At 33.2% G+C, this 13,776-nt stretch overlaps 1 protein-coding gene across 1 annotated transcript in view; it reads left to right on the top strand.

Annotated features, from left to right (window-relative positions):
• The first annotated feature begins 1,055 nt into the window (after nt 1-1,055).
• LOC124365107 (monocarboxylate transporter 12) overlaps nt 1,056-13,776 on the top strand; it is a 194,756-nt gene continuing 182,035 nt past the window's right edge. Inside the window, exon 1 of the mRNA XM_046821048.1 lies at nt 1,056-1,234. Within this exon, the coding sequence (XP_046677004.1) occupies nt 1,132-1,234 (103 nt within the window). The 5' untranslated portion in view covers nt 1,056-1,131. The remainder of the gene's footprint in view (nt 1,235-13,776) is intronic.

Genomic DNA, 13,776 nt, shown 5'->3' on the forward strand with positions numbered 1-13,776 from the left:
GGTTTGATTAAAAAAATAGAGATTGTCTAACATTAAATTATTCACTTTGTCATGTACCTGGCAGAGCGCACGAAACTACTTTTATTCCTACAGTGCAGCGTAGCATAATGTGAATCAGATATCTGGTTTATTTTCTCATACTTACCTATGTGACAGTTCTTTTTTCTGTATTAACTTCAATTGGCTTCCGGTTATAATAAAATGCTTAAACATTGTTGCAATTTATGTAAACCAAGAAGGCAGCTGAAAGTGTTAATCAGTACATCATTTTATTTCTATAGATTTATATTGCATTCTTAAACATTTTTAAATAAATAAAAATAAACTAAGTTCCAACAGATTAAGTACGGCTGCAGTACGTGTCAAAATAACATATAATCTATCGTAATATAGTTTCCAAATATGACGATCTGACGCTGCACCACGCGCGGCTATCTGGTTTCATCTCAGTTTGGATTGGGTGGAATTAACAAGGCACATTTCAAAACTACTAAATAAATATTTTACGTTTTAATTTTACTTTTACTTTTTAGAAATAAACAACAACTAATGGCATGTACAATTTGATTTCATACTAAAGTTATTTTTAGTAATTAAGCTACTTATTTGAGGCCTGTAGTATGTTTCTGTGGCGATTGGAAGGGAGACAGGATCACCTTCTGACTGAATCAAACAGGTGCCAAGCTAATTTAATCAAATCGAACTTGATCATCGAAGACAATAGTTTTATTTATAAAATTGGCACCTATCTTACATATAAAATTGTTCATACAGGTTGTACTATTTATGGCATTACAATACAAACAACTTCATTAAAATTAAGCTAAAACGTTTAAAGCGTTTGGGAACGTACTGACAGGTAGGCCTACAGTATATAAAACTGAGAACGGAAACAGTTCTATAGCCTTGTGTGACAAAATCATACCAGCCAGTGATAAAGTGCGAGTGCAGAAAACCTAACCTCTGTTAGCCACGTGTGTAAACAAACAGTGGCGCCTCTCGCGGCCGCTGCTCACATTACTGCCACTGTAGAAATATCGTATCTTCTGTTTCAGCAGCAGTGGTGCGGTTGCCTTGTGCGAGACTAGACGTGTAGTTCTACTAGCGTCGTGGCGCTCGTATGTGTCCATCATGACCAAAGTACCTGAGAAGAAGGATCCCGATCTGCCTCCGCCCCCAGACGGTGGATGGGGATGGGTCGTTGTTTTTGCCTCTTTCATGATACACATCGTCAGTGAGTAAAATTTCAAATTGTTATGTGATAACATTATAGTTTTTGGATTTTAGTCATAATTTTAGGAAAATTACACTTATGAAGAAGGAGCCAGTTATTCAGGATTATTAGCTTTTATTGATTTCATTTAAACTATGAATAACAAACAGACTTTATTGCCTGGTGAAAATGAAGATGAGAGTGAATGAGAGAAACATGTGACTGTGTGCGTGAGTGACTGAAGTGTAGGCCTACCTTTTTATTATTTAAATATTTATGACGTTTGTATGCAATTTTATAATTATTATTACCGCAATAAAGTGATATTATTATTATTATTATTGCCGGTATATATTTTTCTCAAAATTTTGACTCGTTTTTATCTCAGCTGATAGGCTCACTTGAAACTCGGCCGGAGATATCAATAACAACATTATCTTTGTTTGGTCTAATTAGAAGGAGTAGAAGTGTTTCTATTTTGTTAGTTGTTGAGGAGTTCGTCAAAAGTGCGCTTGCTATTGTAATTATATAACTATTTATTTAAAATTCCTTTGGACGAAGTCAAACTTTAAAATACGAAATAAGTGTAAACTACTTATATGTAACTTTAATGTTTAAAATAAAATATTTCGCTTGATCTTTTCATTGTAAATATTATTTGTTTTCGCAATTATGGAAAACATATACGAGATGTTTTCCTTTATCTACTTGTAAACGTATCACACAGGTTAACTATTTAATCAATTATTTTTGCGACAAACCCTTGAAATATGTCTTAATTTGTTCGGAACTATATGATATTAGAATTGTTTTATTAATTGGAAGCAAAATTTTTGGGATTTTAGTGAAAATATTGGCAAATGCCATTTTGGTTAATGTGAACGAGTAGAACAAGCGTATATCATACAATAAATGTACTGTAAGAATAATTAAATTCAGTTTGGTTTCTAATAATTATGCGACTTTGTCTAGACTAGACAAAGAAGAGCACTTTGACCGGCACCCGGGCCGTAGCCTACTTGTGTACGACAAGTACGTGTTGTGATAGCGATAGCGCACGTTATTGATGAGGCGAAGTCTCTGTTATCAGCGGTTATCACGCGGCTTGACGCGACCGCCGTGTCCCCCCCCCAGGCGTATTGACAGGTCACAAGATTGTCTGTTTGATTCCATTCATTCATGGTTGCACCTCTGTTTTAAAAGACGCTAAATAAAACTCTCCCCATAGAATCCCGATTGGGGAGAAATCGTTCTATGGGTGACAGAGGTGTTAATAGTATTAAAGGAAAATAATTTTCATTATTCCAGACATTTCAGTGATATTCTCCATCGGCACTCTCTATATTTCCTATTGGGTACAGGAACAAATCCGCGCGTCAAAAATGATATTAGTTTCCATATTATGCTTTAGAAGTCTACGTCAGTGCTTTTGGAACAAATTATAAGAACTCTCAGCGCGTTTTAGAAGTTAAATAAGAATGTTTGACATCTGCCCACGTGGCCATCTCTCTGGAAATTGATGAGCGTAAAGTTATTTTCATACAATTTTATTACGTTGGAGTGGTCAAACTAATCAACGAAACACACAAATTATGCCATCGTAGATATTTTCTGTGGAAATATAGACGTATTTATATAACAGGTTTGTGACACCATTCCTGGCGTAGGCAGGTGGAGAAATATTAGAAAAAAAATTCTTGTACTCTTATCAACTATTATTTGTAATAAGGTCTAAATACAACGAACTGGTTGTTTCGTAATAGCATCGTTAGTTACGTTGTATAACCGTAACTCGTAAGCAGTGTTTTATTGAAATCCTGCAGGAACCTTATTTAATGTTTTGTTTATTATATGCTCTGGGAAAAATCAGGAGTGTCCTGATTCTATACTGCTATTGTACAGAATCATGCTTACGTAATATTGCATGGACCCGGTCCTTGTTTCGAGGATTCCTGTTCTAATAATCTGAGGTTTATCAATAGTTACTGCGTTCCTTCGCACGTTGTATTAGCATATTACATTAATAGAAAAGTAAATTTAGTTTGTGGAAGTAAAACACAAATTTTGGGAGCGTGTAATGAAATCCCACTGTGTTATTTCCACTGCGATAAACCTCGCATTTCCACACTAATTAAACGTTTAAAACTCCCTCTCGGCAGGGTGGTGGTAGACGAGCTATAGAGCGATGATTTGAGTTGATCTTACTCTCATGTAACTACAAAATGAAACATTATGAAACTCAAATTTAGAAGAAGATACTTAATTAGATTTTTGGATTTTTTCCTAGAGGTGTTAAATAAATCCATAAGCAACGTGAAGTAGGGTGTTTAAGAGTTATTATTAATTTAACTGAGGATTCATACAATAGATCGTTTGTACAACTAGTGAAACATATGTGTACTGCAAGCGACTTAATCATAAGGATTTCTTAAGAAAGTGTTCTAGTGAAACATATTTGTACTGCAAACGACTTAATCATAAGGATTTCTTAAGAAAGCGTTCTTACATTTATTAGAAACCACAATTAGAAATATCACATAAAACATTCCATAGACGTACAGTTACAGAAACAAGTAATAGGAATATACAATCATTAAAGTGTTTCTAAAATATGCTGTTCTTGTGATGACATTTTGTGATAATGTTCGGCATTCTTACTCATTTCGCGATGTGGACATTGAGAAATACTCACGTCGCGGGCGTCGCCGAGTAAGCATTTATCCGGACATTGACCGGGGTGACATACTCAGGACATGTTGTGGGTAAATACTCGTACATTTGCCCAATCGCCGAAGTAGATGTGTTCTCCGGAGATTCATCCAAATCATGTAAATGACCATACGTTTAATTGGAACCATTTATCCCCCAGTATATCCACTTAAGGATGCAAAATCCTCATTTAATCATAAATCGGGATAAATACTTAATATTCAAAAATACCCGGGTGTTTTTGGATTTTAAATCCGAGAAGTAAGTTTAAAAACGTTAAGAAATGCAGATAAACTCATTTTTAAGTTTCTTCATCACTAGAAATGTATTAAAATTAATATGTATTAGATTTAGGACTTACTACTATATTAAAAAATTGGGAAATAGAATCAAAAAAGTCTAACCCATATAATCTAAATAGTTTAGAAACTCTTCTTTAAAGATGTCGATTTAAAAACATTGAGATAAAAGTTATAAAAATCCGGGCATCCATGTGTTAATACAGTTTTCATACTAATCGAGTTCCTAGAAATAAATATACCACAGTTTAGTGCATTTAATGTATTAAAAATTTTTTTAAAATAATTTTTTTCAGTACTTATTTAATTTGAAGTATGTTTTTTTATAAAAAAAATATAAAATAATTCTCTAAAACATGAGCTTGGCTCTAATGTTAATTCTTTATCTGCAATCTTATCTCTATCGAATGTCTTAATTGTTAAGGCAATTTTATCACAATATTGTTTAAAGTTATAGTAATTCATAAAAAATTTCGCGTCTTTTGAGCTTTATTTTACTAACTTAAAATATAACGTAATATTTATAAAAGTGTCCAAACAAGTTATACAGTTTTTATGTCGATATCCTTCTACAGGAGGCGGAGGAAGTTCCACAAACTTTAGAAACTCACACAACATGCGGTCTCGATGAAAACCAAACATGATCACGGTGTTTCTTGTTTTGCTATCCGTACAAACTGTGTAGACGTAATCTAAGACGCGTATAGTGAAATAAAGTCTGTGTTGCGTCTTCTGTTACTAATCGATTTGTTTGTGGTGTGACGTAAGCCTAGTTCTATGCAATCACAAGTGTTTATCTTTGAACTCGTCAGCTGACAGCGATCAGATAAGATTGCGATCACACGTTTTAAAATGATATTGTATCACATATGCAGTTAAGGCCGTGACGTCTCATTAAGGGAGAGATCACTAATACTGCTATACTGGCTAGAATCGTCGCCACAATTACCCTAATCGTATGAATACATTCACGATCAAAGGATAGTTGGTTTTATCGGCCTTTGTTGTTTCTAAACAATCCCAGTTACAAATTAATCCAGGTTATTTTGTTTAATTCGTTGTCTAAATTTTAGTATCCCGTGGTCGTTTCCAAACAAATTGACTTTTTAGTTTAAAAGTTACGCAAAACTTAGCCGTTTGGCAGACAAACCTTTCCCAATACATTGAATAAGGATTCTTTTTCTTTATTTTGCTTAAATCAAAATAAAATAATTAGTTTTCTTCGAAAAATATGCTACTAATTGTGAATTAAGAGATGTAAATTACCATGAGTTGCTCATATTTGATAATCAATTATATGAGACCAATTTACGTTAAACGCCTTAGATTTCGTTTCAGTAATTCATGTTCTCTTAATACTGCATTAATAATTATTGGCTACTTTAAAGAAATCCTCTCCGTTAAATTATAAATATTTACTGAAATCGGAATATTTCCACCAATTTTACTCGTAATTTCATTTATAAACCAAGTACTCAATTATTTTTTGTATTAGAACAGCTGACAAAGGCCACTTGATAAATGAAAATCTAATATACGAGTAGTAATGTTCAGAAAAAAGGTTTCTTTATATTATAGAAATACTTTACTTCCCTCAAATAACTCTCATTCGATATCGAATTTTCCATGACAGTAACATATTTTCAAATATTTTTTCTAATATGTTATGTGTGAGACACAAAGCCCTAACTTGTTAAATTACAGTCTTACAGGATAGAGTTGTATATTTATACACATATCTTAAATAAGGTAATTATATATTGCTTCTCCATTTTGTTCTTCATCTCTAAAACAGGAAGTAAATGTATTGCCCGAGTAAGACAACCAAACATCCGTGATTCATTAATTTGTCCCAGGTAATAACCGCAGTCGTTACCTTCCAGCACCTCCGACCCAACTCTCCGTATTCCTGTAACAACAGCTGAACTATGTTGCCGCTGGCTCGATGATACGTTCAATATCCAACATCCTCCTCCTGAAAGGGCTTTTAGATATATAATAACATTGGCTTAAGATTAGCTAGATTTTTACCGTTATGTTTAGAATAATTAATTTAAAAAATCAAATTTTGCCGCCTCTCGTGGTTAGTTTTGTATGGAAAGTTCTTGTATATATCATAAAAATTTGAGTCTTAGCCTAAAAATGAGAAACAATTACTTCTAAAGACAAGAATCAATAATACCGTCAAAGTACAATGTACAATGTTAATACCGGTTCTGCTTACAATAGGATAACTATATACTTTCTCATACTGGTGTCTACTTCAGGTGTCAGTTCCGGAAAAAAATTTCAATAGAAAGTGATGAACACACTAAAGTTAAAATCATAATGACATTGTTACTAGTTAAATAATACGTCAATAACATAAACATTATTCGAAGCCACTACCGAATTGGAATAAGAACAAACAAAATATAAATCAGTTTCTTTTGGCTAAAACACATTTCATGGCTCACAGTTCTGAGAGAATATATCGTTTCGGACTGTACTGAAACATTGCAGGTGAAATATCCACATGAGAGACTTTTAAAACATAACTTTAATTACTTAAGTAAATTTATAATAGTTACGACTACAGTCGTTCTATTTGACTTTAAATTACTATTATAGTAATTTGTAAGAACGTGTAAATTGATAAAACGATAAACACAAAGTGGAAACTCAACCACATTATTCCAGTAAACAGTTAAACGCTAGAAAGGGGAATATCCTGTAAAAACATTTTCTTTCATCCAAATCCGGAAGTCGGACTGACATATTCATTTATTCCCGGATTATAATGGACTAATGGAGCAGTTAAACTATTTTTATCTACATATTATTACAAGATTGCTACAATATTTTCCATATTCAAGCGTTAAAATAGTAATAAAAAATGACTGCGCTAGACACCTGAAACCGGATATCTTGCTCAGGTCAGTAAACAATCTAACAGGTGTGTTTAAGTAAATAGGTAAAGCCAAAGCAATATGACTAGCTTGAATCAATAATAAGCAGTTCCAATGACAATTACATCAAAGACTCCATCGATGCTAACTAAATAAACGTACCTACAAAAATAAAGATGTCTACGTATGCGACATCATCTCCTTGGGAACAGATAGATAGATACACCAATGACCATTGGGAATAATATTACATAAAACTTCGTAGGAAGCGGTCTTCTATAGGTACATTTTATGACATTTTCATTGTAACAATAGATTTTTAACATAATTGTTAACTCTAATGAGAGGATACGTTTGTTTACGCTACAATCCTGTTGCTTTTCTAAATCCCAAGCTGACAAAAATACACAAATCACTCCGAAAGTTTGATCTTCTTCCTGATCGTAAAGTCTGCAACTTACGAGCCAATTAGGCTACGGATAAATTTGTACCAATTAATTTCTTCACCAGTAAAACGTTATATTTCCTAACATCCTTATAGATTTATCAACCCCCTTCCACTCCTTCATTGTATATGAGTACGGGGCAAGGGGGAGGGAGAATTTAACTACCCGTGTTGCACGCAATTCGGACCCACGCACATTCATTAATATTTGCCTGCTTAAAGTATGTTGAACACACCCTGGTTTGAATTAATGAAGACGATTTTATCAAGTAATATTCCAGTGATGTACATATACGGAATATACATAGAGAAAGTTGTGAAGCAATTAAAAGTTAGGTGCGAGTCATGGTTTAACGAGCACTGCGATTGAAATCTTTAACTGATAATTTGTTAATGAAGTAGCGTAACATTTTTGCACCAAACTTAAATGATGGCGACAAGTTTTTGAGTAGCAATTATGAGCAATAGTTAAGCACTGATTCCGTACTTTATTTTATTCATAACACTTATCAAACTAAAAGTAAAAGACAATTTATATATTGCTGATGATTTAATTTAATTACTCTACACTTACTACGTAGTATGTTATCCAAAATAACATATAACTTAGGCTATTTAAAACATTTTCAATGAATGTTGTTGTTATGAATGAAGAAAACTAACACAGCAGTCAAAAATACATGTGATGTTTGTGAGACATGAATTATAGACTTCTATTTATGTATAATTTTATGTTATACCACATAATATTTTATATCGTAATCTATTGTTTTATATTAATAGTTTTCCTTTCAATATTTCTTATCAATCGCTATCTTGTACAAGACATTGAAATAATATTGAGATTCCTTTAGACGTTAATACCTACTACTTTGAAATTTTAAACAAGAAGCTAATGAATTATATCTAGAGTCTAAAAAACCTTCACTGGGCCATCAACACGTACTATTCTAAAAGAAGTACTAATGAAAGTGTTCTTCTTTGTTATCCTTGTGTTATTAATCGGTTTCTTGTCCTATTCTATGGCCGAGATTTGAAAATTAGGGTTGAAATATAGTTTTACGTAAAATTCACAGTTTGTCTAGAAGTGTTGTATGTTAATGGTGTTAAATAATACAGTATAATACCTTATGATATTAAAGCTACTCATACCGACAATATAACATAAATTCTTAGCTAGAATTGTTACTTATGTTTGTAGTTCTTTTTAAACTTGTTCTATAAAGTGTAGGTTTAAAGTGTTCTTTAGAATAATAACTGTATAAAACCCATAGGTCCAAGTATTTGTAGGGTGTAATAATCTTTGAAGCAAATGAACCATCTGTTTTCGAAAATTTAATATGAAATAGATATCATCGTAGATTTAGTTAGTCGGTCGATGAGGTCCATGATTGTCATTTCGAAATTTCTGCCTCAGCATCAGATGTGAAAGTCCAGGCTCCCATTGTCACTCAGCGTATTTTCCTAGATTGTAAGATCTTTTTATATTAGACTTGCACTCTGTTCCTTAGTTCCAGCCATTTTCGGGCTATCCACGTCTTTCCTTCCGTTTATTATGTAGTTTACTACTTGTTTAGCTAATCTCTCTACGTTTATTCTTTCAATTAGTTTTTTCCGTGTAATAAGTTTTGATATGTTCTGTTTTTCATTTAGAATATGTTAAATTCATCCCATATCCTCGTTTATAATAGTGTATGGTCTGAAACATTTTGTTTATCCTAAGGATTTTATCTTAGGTGGGTGTTTTCTAAGAATCATAGTTTCGCTTCCATTTGTCAACACGGGTGCTGCCAACGCTTTATAGATTTAATTTTTTCTTACTTTACTTGCCTTGCTTTGCAGTTTTCGTGGCATAGTGCCACACATTATTTAGCATTTGTGGAGTTTTTTAATATATTTTTTCATATCCGGAACAAGTCCGTATTAACTTGTCCTACGGAAACTTCCTCTACTATTATCTTGATACTTACGGAATGTTTTCCTTTAAAGCCATCGTATGATATGTCTAACAATAAGTATTAGGACAAAATATTTCACTTCTTACCATATACCTTTATACTCAACCAGTCTCACCAGCACCTCAATATGTAAGAGAAGATTCTGGAGCTCCTTGAATTTTTAGGAACCTTCTTCGGCATCACCTTCGCCATCTGGAGGTCAGGATGTACTCACCTATTCTTAACGTTATCTTTTGAAAGGAGTTTTCTTGCACCAGACAGGAAGTTCAACAGATATAAAAACATCAAGTTCCTTTGACCCCTTAAATAAGAAAACAATGCATGTAGCAGTTTTGTAATCAGGCGTAAACACTGACAGTCATCCTCATACCTGGATCCAGAGTCACAGGGACTCCAAGAGTTCTTGTCGTGTTGTATGTTTTTGTTCCGTCGATACAAAAAAAAATTAAAATATCTAACAAATTTATTACCCTCACGTTTAAAGTCTTTTCCCCAAACGTATACAAATATCGAGCTAATTAAGTACAATCATAATTGTAATTAGCTGTTATTTTTAAGCGACAACCCAAATTTCAGTAGGTTATGTTTTCTTATAAAGATATTTAAAGGTATATACATCTCATTGTATTCTTACTTAAGTTTTTATGGCTTCCTCGACAAGTTTTTAAAATAAGTGTTTATCCTATTTGCTGTCGTTTATATGAAGAGCAATAATGTTGAAAGTCAACTAATGTGTACATCCTTGTAACTAATACTGAATACTGTAGCTCAACCGGTTTTTGAGATACGCAGATAAGCAGACACGTGTTCACTATAAGCCATGCTAATACTTTATCGGTTCTATGATCAGTAAAGTGTACATAAACAATTATGTATTAGTGATATTTATTCGAACAACTGGTGTAGTTTCAGTTGTTGTTGAATATGTAGGATTAAAATGTAATAACTTGAACATCAGTTATTTGTCTCGGAGATTTACGTTTTCAAACATTTACCACTAAGTTTCTAGTCTAGGAGCAGAGAGCCAACTTGCATTACATAAGCGCACAACTAAGTTTCCGTGAAATCGAATCTCTAAGAAAGAAATCGATCAACTGTACTAGTTTTAGTTGAGATCGAAGGGGAAGAGTATTAAAAGGGTAACAAACGATATTTTTTAACATGATATGTTTTATTTGGCTGGAAGTGGCGACCATCTTGCTAACTGATTGTGATTTAACTATTTTTACAAGATTGAAAAGTGGTTTTAATTGTGAAAAGTCAAAACATATAACACGAGAAAAGAAATGATAGTGTGATATGTTTCGCCCTTTTAACACACTTTCCTATTTCGACCATGCCGACCGTGGCTAATGACTTATCTTAAGACAACTCTTGTATCGAAAGACTAGGTTGCGTGCTTATACAATGTAAATTGGCTTTCAGCTCCAGACCTACACATTGCCACAGGCAGTGAAACAGTGCGAAGCGGGCAGGGGTGGTCCCTCGTGTATCAACCAAGCAATCAATGTAATTAACTCAAATGAGGAGATTACCTGCTATTGTGGCTGTGCTGTATAATATAATGAAGTAAAACGTTTTGTGCCGGTATTTTATGGGTTTGTCTTGATTGATGATGATGAAATTATATAACTGTAATGTAAATTTGAAATGAAATTAAAGTAGGTACTCTAGTGGTTATAAACATGTTAAAGCCAGTGGAGGGGAAACTTTTCATAATGGGTCAAAGTTAACTTCCCTTAAATAACGAGGGGTTAAATTGGATCTATTGTGTGGAATTGTTAATTTCTTACCTAATGCGAGATACTTGTGTTTATTTTTTGAAACAGTAACTTATAACGAGGTAATAGTGCAGCACACCCCGTGTTGCGTAACAAGCTTCGCTAGTTTTCGTCCTTGGGATGTCCTGCCGCCCGATAGACGCCCGATAGACAGACATATATCTAACAGAAAATAAATTGGGTATGATAAACTCCCAGCAGACAAAATAAATTCTGTAACCCTTCTAAGTTCTTCAACGACACTGACACACTCCATGGCTGGACTCGCGTAACCATTATTATCTATGTAAAAATGAAGTTTCATACAAAATTGATTGACTGCAGATGATCTTTATTGACATATCTTGGCAAAGCTACATTTACATTTTAGGTCATTAAGTTAGGTGTTACAGCAACGTCAAAACAATCAGTTCCTGTGATGAAGGAAGAGTATTACAACGCAACAGTGCACTGAAATCAGATCTTCTCATCAACTTTTAACACTGGCTGGCTTTCACTCTTTTATTTATTCTTTTTACTGTATGAGTAATTTACATGTATTAACGTGTTACATGTCAACATCTTTTATGATTGTACTCAGCTTGTTCACCAATTATTACTTTCTCGTTCCCATATAGGTTACCCATGTAACAATAAGTGCTAACGCTCAGCCAAATGGTGGGGCTTGCATGACTTATAATTTCATGTCTATATGTCAGTTCATTTTTGAGTTATCGTGGTGACAAATAGACAGAGAGAGAGAGAGAGACAGACAGACAGCACTGAAATTCTTCCAGCACCACGAACGATAGTCTTCGCTAACGCTCGATAAATGGTGTAGGCTTATTATTAATAATATATAATTGGTTCCTTTAAATGTGTTATTTATTCCAATGCAAGGTTTACACCATCCAATTTGATTTATGAAATTTAATATAGTAAGATAAATTACAATTAATTTAAATCACGCAATAAAAATCTAACGTGAATTAAAGTATATAAATATATACAAATAATCTGATCTGTATGATGTGGAGCAATGCTCCGATTCGTAATCTTTAAACAGATGACAAAAATAAATAGCCGTCCTCAATAATATCTGTTATAGAGCACCAGTGAAATACGTGACATGTTTTACTTCAAGAATACAATTCTTTCTAAAAGTATTATTGCGTACAAGCATTGTAATTTTTGGAGATTGTGATCAGTTACCAGTTTTAGATTATATTAAACCGCTACCAAATCGATCATTGGGAAAACTAAGTAATTAATTATTACTCGGGCATGCCTCAGCAGTAGCCTCTCTTACAAAACATTTGCATAGCCTCACACTGCTGGAAGAAGTGTCCTTGAGACGGAGGATATAGAGCAGGTTCATCACCTTGAACCCGAGATAAAGTTGCTCCTAATCCCTTGAGTAAAGCGTCACATGAAATTTATTGTTTTATCCCGCTTCATTTATCCTGCATCTATACATGATTATCAGCCTGAACCCTATACCTATACCTTTGAGTATATGCCTTAAGTTTTTTCCTTAACTAAATTTAAATATAAAGTTTTTTTTACTGAGAGTGTTTACTCAACACGGAATTATTTATACTAATTGAATTATGTTTCTGTTGAATGCCATAGACCCTGAATGTTTAAAAGAGGTATTCGTTAATTTTATCTTTCATTGGTCATCCAACGTCATCGTCATCGTTTCTTCATAAAACACGTTATACATATAAGCTCAAAAGCTTTTTTAATTTACGCTTGTAATTTTTCATATCTAAAACGAACTTTGTATTAAAAATTAAATAAAAATGTTTTAGGAATTAAAAAAGTAACGATTTTAAAATCGTGACTAAATTTTGAAATAATCGCAACATATCAGCAAAACATGCTAGCTCATAATAAATGGGTTGAAAACTGCCAAGCACCAACCCAATCACGATCATCATGGTGCTTGGCCACCAAGCCAAGCACCATGATGAGATAAACAATAAATTGGATGTCAATATACATCGCTCATCTCGTGTAACCGAACTTTGATTAAACTTCCGTATGATTTATATTCACTCCTGATAACACTAATTGCAAGTGATAACAATAAAGTCCAGTACATACTTTGTAATTGAATCAGATATTGAAGTGTAATAATCGCGTTTCGGTATAAATTTGCAATCTTCAAAGTCTAACAAACAAGTCATAATCAGCGATAGTTTCGTCAAGGGTATAAATAAATAAAAATACAAACATCAAATGAAATAATCTGATGTTGAGTTGGTTAGTATTTTATAACTGAACATGTGATATTAACTAGGTTAATTGTTTGAATAATAGACCTACGGAATGTAAAATTTTGGGTCATACTTTTTAAACGCATAGCATGATTATATCAAGTGCGACATACATGAAACAATTGTCATCGCCTAGTTCATTGTTCATTGAATTGGCTTAGATTAAAATAGGAAAACAGGTTTTATTAATTAAATATACATTGGCTTTAATGCTATTGCATT

Source organism: Homalodisca vitripennis, chromosome 6 (genome assembly GCF_021130785.1).
Source record: "Homalodisca vitripennis isolate AUS2020 chromosome 6, UT_GWSS_2.1, whole genome shotgun sequence".
NCBI lineage: Eukaryota > Metazoa > Arthropoda > Insecta > Hemiptera > Cicadellidae > Homalodisca > Homalodisca vitripennis.